The 10698-nt window shown below is 58.5% G+C and overlaps 1 protein-coding gene across 25 annotated transcripts in view; it reads right to left on the bottom strand.

The window, feature by feature from the left end:
• Positions 1-1490: 1490 nt before the first annotated feature.
• LOC141934040 (hydrocephalus-inducing protein homolog) overlaps positions 1491-10698 on the bottom strand; it is a 163703-nt gene continuing 154495 nt past the window's right edge. For 23 of the 25 annotated variants that reach the window (XM_074849200.1, XM_074849210.1, XM_074849209.1 and 20 more), the window contains 13 exons: positions 10343-10564; positions 9610-9779; positions 9222-9420; positions 8887-9045; positions 8098-8378; positions 7532-7751; positions 6804-6902; positions 6483-6695; positions 4988-5151; positions 4080-4230; positions 3423-3653; positions 2592-2816; positions 1491-2104 (listed from right to left, as the gene is read on the bottom strand). In XM_074849200.1, coding sequence (XP_074705301.1) covers positions 1628-2104; positions 2592-2816; positions 3423-3653; positions 4080-4230; positions 4988-5151; positions 6483-6695; positions 6804-6902; positions 7532-7751; positions 8098-8378; positions 8887-9045; positions 9222-9420; positions 9610-9779; positions 10343-10564 — 2811 coding nt within the window. In that variant the 3' untranslated portion in view covers positions 1491-1627. The remainder of the gene's footprint in view (positions 2105-2591; positions 2817-3422; positions 3654-4079; positions 4231-4987; positions 5152-6482; positions 6696-6803; positions 6903-7531; positions 7752-8097; positions 8379-8886; positions 9046-9221; positions 9421-9609; positions 9780-10342; positions 10565-10698) is intronic. The other 2 variants (XM_074849216.1, XM_074849217.1) reach the window with 1 other exon arrangement.

The following is a 10698-nucleotide window of genomic DNA, read 5'->3' as shown; positions in this document are numbered from 1 at the left end:
CTCTGGATCGCCTCAGTGGGATCACGGAAAGCCCTGGGCATGGGAGTGGGTTCGGATGGTGCTGGGGCAGACAGTTTGCATGGGAAGCTGCAGGCCTGGGTACACAGGGCTGTTCAGAGGGTGCTGGGGAAGAGCAGGTGCCCAGTGCAGGGCTGGGCAGTGTATGGGTGGCCACTGGGCTGGGAAAAGATGCCTTGTGTGGTGGGATTGTGAATGTCCCAGCAGGTCTGGGGCTGGGCACCCCCAGCCTTACACAGCCCATGTGCATAGAAGGGACCCCTGAACTGTCCTGGGGCAGCCTGGAGGGGAGTGGGCTCCCACCCTGGTACCTCTGACTCTACCCAGACCCACAGTGCTGGAGCATGGTGCTGTCTTGACTCATCCCATGTTGGTGTTCAAAGGTGCTGCGGAGGTGAGGCCGGCGGATGGCGGCAGGCGCTGTGCTGGGGGAGTGGAGATGAAACACAGGGGCCACTGGGGGACCGTGTGTGGTCTCTTTTGGGACATACGCGGTGCAGTAGCAGTTTGTAAGCAGCTGGGCTGTGGGTCTGCTGTTGGAGCTTCTCAGTACAGACACTTTGGGCAAGGATCTGGCCCCATTTGGATGTTGGCTGCCCTGTCTGACTGCACACCCAGCGGATGGGGTAACCATAGCTGCGATCAGAGTTTTGACGCTGGAGTGATGTGTTCAGGTAAGGGGACCACCTCTTCCATACCTCTGGGGCTGGGATGGTGGAAGGAACCTGGCTGGCCTGCAGAGGGGCAGTGGACGCAGCTGCTCTGCTCGGTTCGGGGAAGGCTCCGGGCAGATCTGGCTGGATGGTGTGAACTGCTCCGGGGCGGAAGCTGCTCTCTGGGACTGCCTGGCTGGGCCCTGGGGGGCAACAGAGGACGTGGGAGTCACCTGCTCAGGTCTGTGCCGGATCGGCGGGTCCCCGCTTGTGCCCAGGCACTGATGGGCTCGGAGATAAACTTCAGTGGCCGATGACACGGGGATGGGAGACACGGAGCGCCCCGGGGGAGAGCCCCTCCCGCCCAGGCACTGCCCAGGGCGCCGTCCCCAGCCAGGGTCACCGCGCCACCCGAGTCCCCTCCCTGGGCTCCTGCGCCTGCAGCCCCCCCGGTGCCCCGGAGCCCCCGGGGGTGACCCCTTCCCCCGAAGCCCCCAGCTCCCACGGGGGAGCCAGGCCTGTCTCCTCCCGCCGCCAGCTCCACGGGGCACGGCGGGGCCCACCCGAGCAGCACGGGCCGGCTCCCACCACCCCCAGCCCCCCTGCCAGGCCCTCCCCGGGGCACTGGGCCAGCCTCCACCCCCCCGGCCCCACGGCGCTGGGGCACCCCGGCCCGACCACAGGACCGCTCGCCACGCTGCGGAGCGTTCCCGCGCGGAGGCCGCCTGCTCCCGTCTCAGCCCCGGTGCCACCGGCCCCACCGGGTTTACTCCAAAGCGAGTGGGTTTAGTCCAAAACCAGTGCGTTTAGTCCAAAACGTTTATTACAAAGCCAGCGGGTTTATTGCAAAGGGAAGGGGGTCAGTCCAGAGTGACCGCTGCGGCGGTAACTGCGCCCTCAGGTCACGCCCCAAGGGCCGCAGCGTTGAGGCCGAGGGGCTCCCGGGGGGGCACGGGTCACCTGTGAGGGGGGAGGCCCCGGAGGTAGTAGACCCAGGAGACACCCCCCACCCCAGGGCAGGACACCACCATCTTGCTGGTGACGGGGGCTGCACCGGGGCCCAGGCCACATTCGAAGGAGACGGAGAGGGAGGTGGTCTGCTTGGAGCACAAGGTCTCGGGGGCCCTGAGGGTGAAGGCTGGGTGCTCCACCCGGTACTGGAAGGCCATGGGCTGCAGGAAGACGTTCTTGAAGGGGATGGAGATGGTGCCACCAGCCTGGATGGGGAAGGGGCCCTGGGACTTGGGGGGAAGGGCCAGGCCGAAGAGGGGGATGCTGTATTCCCCACCAAGCAGGGAGGAGAGCTGCAGCATGGCCCTGGCTTCGCCCAGCTGGCAGGGCTCGAAGGTCACGTCCATGCTCACCTCTGAGCCTCCTGGGCTGGCAGGGGCCACACCGATGGTTTTCTCTGTCAGGAAGTCTGCACAGTTGGTCTGCACAGGGGAGAGAAGAGACCGGCGGGGGCGGGTCACAAAAGCAGAGCCAGCACCTCAGGAAGAAAGGGAAGGTCCCCACCATCACATTGTCCAGTGTCCCTGTCCCTTGCCTGTCACTGCGCCTGTCCCCCCCACCCCCTGCCCATGAGGAATGGCCGTCAGGACTGTCCAAACGTGCCCAGCAGGGACAACCCTGCACCCAAGCTCTGGGGGACCTTAAACCCCAGCCTTGGCAGTAACGGGGAAGTCTTGTGTGGGTCATGGGACCTGCAAGAGCAGCTCCAGAAAGGGCAGCAGAGAACATCTGCAAGTGAAGACAGGCCAGCTGGGGACAAGCCCAGCATTGGTGGGGAGACCCGCAGGCTCACGTGGCCACGCCAGCTCTGCCAGGCCAAGCCAGAGGGTCAGGATCCCTTGACAGAGAGGGCTGATGCTGGCCAGACCAGCTGCCTCCCAGCAAGGGCCCAGGGCAGGCTGGGGTCACCTGGAGGTGGTAGTTGGTCTTCTGCCGGGCGTAATTCATTATTTTGGTGGTGATGGTCTGACTAGAGCCCAGTGTGGTGCAGAAGTAGAGGGGCTCCTCCAGCCCGCTCACGGTGGCTTTCAGGTGCAGGTTGTAGTAGAAAGAGCCCAAGTCACTGCTCCGGAGCACCAGGCGCCCGGAGCTCTCACCCACTTTCAGGGGTTGGTACTCAAAGACGAGATCGGCCTGGGAGGAACAAAAGGAAAAGCCACTGGGTCAGGCAGAGATGGGGAAGGCAGGGCCTGCAATGGGGGAAATCGGTTCCTGGTGTGCTCCAGCAGTGCTGGAAGGCAGCCCAGCACCCTCCCTTGCTCCAGGTCCCTCTCTCTGGGGCAGAGCCTTGCTACGTCTGGGGGACAGTTCACTCAGGAGACTGTGCCCAACAGCTCAGAGCCCTCCAGCACTATCCCAGAAGCTTCCCACCCTAAAATGCCCCTCTACTCCCCCAGGGCACAAAACACCTGTCGATCGAGGCTGCAAACTCCCTGCCAGTGGGGTGAGGCATGCCCTGCAGTCACTCTAAACTGAAAATACCCACACTAAATACAGAGCCTGTGTCACAAGGACCTGCCCTGTGAGGCCTGATGGGAGCATCTCACAAGGGGTAGCATGGCAGACTCCACCAGCACAGGGCTATTCCCACTAGGGATCTTCTCACATGCTGCTTCCCCTCCAGATTATTAGCAGGTGGGAGCTGTCACCCTTGGGGAGAAGCCCCATCACCCCTCAGGACCACCCACTCCCAGAAAGGCTGCAGGAGAGGAGAGCACACTGCATGAGCTTTGCTCCTACCTCCGACTGCGCAGGAACAGTGAACTGTGGGGGAACACTGACATCGGGCACTTTGCAACCTACAGCAAACGTCACAGGGACAGGCAGAGGGTTGTCCACCTTGACAGTGGCAGACACTCTCTGCCGAACAGCGCTGGTCACTTCAACAGTGCTGATGGGTCCCGAAGCAGTGGCCTTGAAAGTCACCATGTAGAACAAATACTCCTTGGTCACCTCGTTGAGGAAGGTCACCTGAATCGGAGAAAAAAGGGCAGCACTGGTCATTCTGCACATAAAAATATATCAGCTGTGCTGAAGCCAGCCTCAAGAGCACCCTAAGCTCAGCACCCTGCTTCCAAGAATGGCCGTAAGCAGCCACGGAAGAAGAGTGCGAGGCTGGGGAAAGCGTGTGTGGTGTTTCTACTTGATACTCTCCCGACTGCCCATTGCTTCCAGCTCACCAGTGTCCTGGCCCACCTGTGCTTAGCAGCCCCCAGTGGGACCCTCGCAGAGACTGACAGGTGAGTGGGGGGTGTGGAGAGATGCCTGCTGTTCAGTACCCACCCAGGACACCTACAGTCCCACCAGCAGGCACGGGGAGGTATGAGAGCAGGTGTGTAGCTTCTCAGGGAGCCAACAGCTCCTTGGAAGGCCCCACAGCCCTGTGTCCACACTTACCATTGCGTTAAAGACTCCTTCCTTGTAGGAGAGGAAGGTGAGTTTGTAGTTCTTCTTGGCAGAGCCTGGCACATCAATGTATTCCAGCCCCTGCAGCACAGAACTGCTTTCCAGGTTTTCTGGTTTGAGCATGTCCACCACCACAAGGAACCTGGGGGTGAGAAGGATTCAGTGAAGGTCAACAGGAAGGACTCCCACAGGACACCCCTCGTGGTGGGGTACAACCCAGCCCCTCTCCTCCTCAATGCCCCCGAGGGAGCCAGCTCTCATCCACCTGGGAGGAAAAGCCCTCCGGGATGGGTCTGCATAGGCAGAACGTGGCTGGCGTGATCCCAGACACCTACGGCCAGAAATGGCCAAGGAGAGTGAAAAGCTTGCAGGAAGGAGCTTCCAGACAGAATCACAGAATTGTCTAGGTTGGAAAGGACCTTGAAGATCATCCAATCCAGCCATGAACCTCACCCTGACCGTTCCCAACTCCACCAGATCCCTCAGTGCTGGGTCAACCCGACTCTTCAACCCCTCCAGGGATGGGGACTCCCCCCCTGCCCTGGGCAGCCCATTCCAACGCCCAACAGCCCCTTCTGCAAAGAAATCCTTCCTAAGAGCCAGTCTGACCCTGCCCTGGCGCAGCTTGAGGCCATTCCCTCTTGTCCTGGCGCTGGTTCCTTGGCTCAAGAGACTCATCCCCCCTCTCTGCACCCTCCTGTCAGGGAGTTGTAGAGGGCCATGAGGTCTCCCCTCAGCCTCCTCTTCTCCAGACTAAACAACCCCAGTTCCTTCAGCCACTCCTCGTAAGACATGTGCTCCAGACCCTGCACCAGCTCCGTTGCCCAAGGCAGTGGGAAGCTCTTCCTTGTGCCGCTGCAGGATTGCTGATGGGATGAGACTTCCTGAGCTGGACTCACCTCTGTGGTCTGTTCAGCCAGTTGGAGACAGGGATGAGCTCTGTGTAGGAAGTCCTACATGGCACCTGCTGGAAAATGGTCCCTGAACACTTTGGGGTCTCAGCAGTCCCTTGCAGGAGGTAGTACAAGCCTGTCCCATCCGGCAATGGGAAATAGAGGGAGCCCTGGAGACAAGAAACAGGGTAAGTGAGCTCTCCTGCTCTCTGCCTGGACCAGGTACTGGCTCTCTAGCACACCTGGACAGTCCCATGTCTCAGGCTGCCACCTGAGCAGCTTTGGGCAGGTCCAGCTGGCAGAGCTGTGACCACAGCCCCGTGTCCTGCGCCGGTGGAGATGGCAACGTCGTACCCACTGGGGCTGGCGCAGCCACAGGACACGGGCAGCATGTCTGGGCAGAGCAAGGACACAGCGGCCCTGCAGCAGAGCTGCTCTGACCATCCTAACACCCCTTTCCCTGGGCACATCAGCTGCCAGCCCTGTGCTCGTGCAGGGACAGCCGTGCTAAGGGGGTGGCAGTCCCGCTGAGCTCGACTGCGCCAGCATTACTGCCTGTCAGCTGGCACGGCAGGGTCCCACCAGCCAGGGTAAGCCATGGAAAGTTCATATCCAGTCATTTTGGGTGCCAGTGGGTCACAGCCACCTACCCTGGGGCATCTCCTCTGCTTCCAGAGCAGCTGAAAACTGTGGGACTCTTCATGCAGGGCTGTACGTTAAAGAGATGCTGAGCATGTCCAACCCCACAGGGCACGGATCTGCTGAGCACCCTGGAGATTGCGCCCACAAGTCTCTAGCCTCCACTCAGGCCTAAATTCTGGTGTGGTAGAAGCTCAGCTGGAGTGGGACAAGGACCTCAGCAGCTCCAACACCCCAGAGCCCTTCTGCACTGACCCCCTTGATTTAAGAGCTTGCCCCTGGTCTGCCCATGCAACCAGAGGGGCCAGTCACCCCCATCTGTCCAGCCCCAGACCTGCAGGAAGGGCTCTTTCCAAAGCACCTGAAGGAGATGTCAAGAGAGATCTCGGTGTCATTTCCCACCTGGCTGCTCACGGCCAGGGGGGCACTGAGAAATGGCAGGGCAGCTTCTCCCCTCTAGTTCCCTGCATGCTGCAAAAGGGCCCCAGCAGGGCAGTGCGGGCAGAAGTGGTCGTGCCCAGGGCGTGGGGAGCCTGTGCAGCCCACAGGGCTGAGCACGGGGGTCTCTGAGCCCCCCTGGGCTGCACAGGCAACGACCAGGAGCTGCACAAAACAAACTTCGTTTCCTGGACTGTCAGACAGCCTGGCTTTTGAGGTTAGCTGCTCCAGTGGTCAGTCCAGACCTCCCACCTGAACTTCCCTTACACCCGGCCTCTAGCCACCAAGAAACCCAGCTTCCAACATAGGATCTCAGGATAATTTCTGTTCATAGCAGACCTCTGAAGGTCATCTCATCCAACCTCCTGCCCAAAGCAATGAGGGTCACACTGTGACGGTCAGCATGCTGGCACAGCTCACATACCTGATGCTTCTTGTTCTCAGAGCTCATGGTTAGGGGTTCGTAAGTGATCGTGTAGGGCTTGTTTTGTTGACTGGCCTCTAGATGGAAAAATTCAGGCCCTTTCCAGTGTTGCCCCTCAATGACAGCTTGCACGGTGCAGTCCTTATTGCTGGGGTTGGACAGCAGGATGGTCTGGCTGTGCTTCTCGCGCACGGCACACGTGAAAGTCAGCGTCTGCAACAGAGGAGCACATAGGCTGCTTGGTCACAGCGAGGAACCCTTTCCACTCTGACTAGCTTTATGCACAGGGAGCAGCTTTTCCTTGTCGTACACAAAACTTACATTTGAGCCATAGTTTTTGGTGTAAATCAAACTGCTGGTTCTTAGAGAAGGGAGAGGAACGAGTCTTTTGCATGCTGGGTGAAGGGGGATGCCACCTCCCTAGGAGGGGAGAAAGAAAATTGGAAGCCCTGGAAGGATCTCTCTCCTGTGCAAGGACAAGACTTGCAGCCGTGCAGCCCCTTCGTGGGCAGGCTGATGAGCACCTCCGGACTCTCTCCTAGGAGCAAGAGCCAACACCTCCCAGCTGCACCCTCCTGCAAGGCCTGTGAGGGCCAGGAGTCCTCCACGTGGCATCCCTGTGCCCCAGGAGCTGGGTGCAGATGCCTTGCCCACTCCTACTTCCTTGCCCTCCCCTGCCCCAACGGGGAGGAAAAGTGTGGCTGTGGGTGCGATATTGTAGCTATATCTGGGTGGCTCTGGGGGGCATGGGGGTTGTCTCACAAGAGCCCTGCAGAGTGTCCCCATGGCAAGGGTGCTGCAGGGCAGAGCCAGGACAGCTGAGGTGCTCGCTGGAGGAGCAGCACCTTTAATAGGGGAGGAAGGCAACTACAGGGCTCACAGATTTTGGGAACCCTGCCCAGGGGTTTTATCAGCTCTCTGGGACACCCAGGCAGGATGACAGGCAGGAGTGACTCTATACCCATAAGATTCTCCAGTTCCTGCCCTGGGAGAGATGTGGTGCAAATGGCGGGGTAAGGGGGGACCTGTCCTGTCTCTGTTCCAGTTACCTCTTTGGACACAGGGGTCTCCGTGCAGCATCCTGCCAGCGTAAGCCGGAGCGGCTCACTGCCCTCGATGAAGCACTGCAGGCCCTCGCACTGGATAGCACGGCTCAGCTTAGAGGGGTGGAAGGTCACAATGAAGGGGACGTCCATTCCTGAGGAGATGTAACCCTTTGTGGGGCTGATGGAGAAATCTGGCTTGAAGCTCTTGATGTCCCACTTAAACCTTGCCAAGGAAAGCACAAGGACAGAAAAGAACGATTAGCAACCAGGAGCCTGCAAACACAGCGTGCTGTTTCTAATCCTCTTGGGGGCTTTTCCACAGGACCTCAGGCAGGGTGCTGAGCCACCTGGCACTAAGGCTTCAGGTTGGGCAGGACTCAGCTGCACCCATCCGTAAACAAGCTTTTGGTTGTACCCCTTGCTAACTTCCAGGGCCTGACTGCACAGCCTTGGCTTCACAACTCCCCACTGGAATGGAAAAGCAGAGGGCAACTCTCTAGGCAAGCTACAGCTCCATCCAACCCCCCCCCAAGATCTCAGCCCCCAGAGAGGACAGGGTTTTGCATTACTTGACTCCTATGTCACCCGTGTTCTGCATGGTGAGGGGCCGGGATGTGTAGCTCTGCTGCACCACCGCTCCAAAGCTGAGGTGTTCCTGGTCCAAGCTCACGTGGATGCCCTGGCAGGAGCCCCGCACCACGAAGAGGGAGCGCACCAGGCCGCTGCACTCCAACATCACTTCTTCGGCGAACGGCTGGATGCGGCACCTTGGGGAGAAGGTCACTTCCACTTTACAGGTCTCTCCTTTGGGCTTCAGACTTAGTTCATTGGTGGGCTTCAAGCAGAGAACCTGCCCAAAGAAATGAGTGGAGACTACTTCATCTGGCAACTGAGCTGTGAATCCTCCATAGAGTCTTCCCGTTCCTGTTCTGTTCCCATCAACATTGCCCCAGTCCTACTCATTCCTGGGTACGGATCCCCAGCTACCAAAGGAATTTTCCTGTGACGTGTGCATCTGGCCATGGTGAGCTGGACTACGTCCTCCAAAGTAATTTCACTTGAGCTCCAAGAGAGCCGTAACTCTTGGTCTTTAAAGGTTACCTTTCCATACCTAATATACATGGCCGCATCCTAACGTATGTGTCTGAAACAGGTGAGGAATGGTACCTTCTCACTTCTGGCTATGAGGGGAGTCCTGACAACTGGCTCAGATGAGGCATTCACGCTGCCCAGCAGGGAGGACGGGACAGCACACAACTGTAATTAGCTACTAGTTCCCACCCAGAGCAGCTCACAGCTACCTGCACGCATCCCTGGAGGCACAGCGAAGCACTCTCCAGTGAAGGAAGGGGCCTTACCCCAGCTTCCTGCAGCTCTGGCATGGTGGACTTGAGACTGAGCTTAAAAGTGAGAGGAGCAGCACTGTTGTTGGCTATGGTGACAATCTTCTTCACTGTCTGTCCGATGGAGAGGGCTCCCAGCTTCACCACCTTTCCTTGTGGTTCCACAACATCAACCTAAGGCAGGAGGGATTAATATAAAGCAAAAGGAAAGAAGGAGAAAAGGTTTGCTGACACCCTTGTGGCAGAAAGCTAAAACGTGGTAGGCTGGGCAAGAGACGAGGAAAAGGAGCGAGAAAGCCGTGCCCGTGGTCTGCGCCACCTGGGGTTTTAGGATTTGGATTTCATCTCACCTTCATTTCCGTGCCCCTTCCTCGAACCTCAATAGTTTGCTGGCAAAGACCGTTGATTTCAAAAGGGATGAGCTCATGGTAAGACGCAACCTCTCTGGGATAGAAAGTGATGGGCATCTCCACTGTCCCTCCTGGGCGTAGGACGTACCCTGGGAAGTCCACATGCAGGTGTGCGGTGCTGGTGAACAAGCAGCTCAGACTGGCAGAAAGCACAGCAGAGAGGAGCAGAGGTGTCACAAGGCTGTGTGTGCTCAGACAACATCAGGGCTACTTAGGGCTCTCCTGTCTCCTCTCCCTGTGTCCTCAGGATGTCACCCACAGTGCTCATGAGGACATGGAGCAGGCACGTGCTAAGCAAGGGCCGAAGGAGTGTGTGGAGAAGGCCTACCTCACATCCTTATCTGCCTGGTTTGTGATGACGAGGGTCTGACAGGAAGGTGCCATCCCAGCGTGGTAGATGAAGCAGGTTCCAAAGTTGAGTCTGGTAGTGGAGAAGTGGACAGTGGGCACTACCACAGTGGCCAGGAACACACAGGTAAACGTGGGACCCTGGTTGATCTGGCGAGGAGAAAGACAGCATGAGCCCGCTGAAGAGGTGGGAACTGCAAACACCAGAGATGGCCGAGGAAGAGGATGGGGGGCAGCTGCCTGCACTGACAATAAGGAAAAGCAAGTGCCAAAAGACCCCGGAATGGAAATAGGTGGAAGGCTTGGTCTGAGACGGAATGGGTTTTTGGAGAGTCGTGGCCCTGGTTTGTGCAGTCACATGCCGAGCTGTGCAGCCACATGCTGGCAGGACCTTTCTGCACTGTGGGACCAGCGCAGCAGAGGCCTGACAAGGAGAAACAGCTCCCTCTCCACACACATCTAGGACCCCCCAGATTAGGGGCAGAGGGGGCCTGGGGGATGTGCCCTGCCACAAAAGCGCTTCCCAAAGTCATCCTGGGTAAGCACTTATTATACTCCGTTCAGAAGCTGTCAGGCTCTTTATTTCAGCAGCAGGAGCCTCTTTGCCTTGTTCAGGCTCTTCAGTGACAGAGCTCACCCCTAGCTCTGGGCTCCTGCTGCCAAGCTGCTGCGTAGGGAAGGTGAAGGTCCCGTATTAAACCCTGGTGCCTCACCTGCAGTGTCAGCTCCACATCTTTTAAAGAGCACATCTTCTGTGGGTGAAAAGCCAGCTGGGTCTCTGCTTTCCCCTCCGCCTGCACGACGCCTGTCTGAGGGGTGACAGTAAGGACCCGCTTACAGGCTGCGGGGCCACTCATTTTCCACGAGAAGGTGAAGCTGAACTTGCTGTTATTGTGGATGCTAAAGAGATGCTGGACGTTCTCGTTCAGCTGTACCTGCAGGGAAAAGGCGATGAGGACTGGGGGTTAGAGCACATGCAAAGTGTCAGCTGCCCAGCAAGTGCTCCTCCCTAATGTGCTCCTGCATCTTTCATATTCAGCTAATGACCTGTATGAAAGATCAATCTCCC

Source organism: Strix aluco, chromosome 24 (assembly GCF_031877795.1).
Source record: "Strix aluco isolate bStrAlu1 chromosome 24, bStrAlu1.hap1, whole genome shotgun sequence".
Taxonomy (NCBI): Eukaryota; Metazoa; Chordata; class Aves; order Strigiformes; family Strigidae; genus Strix; species Strix aluco.
This window is presented reverse-complemented; position numbering and strand designations above follow the sequence as displayed.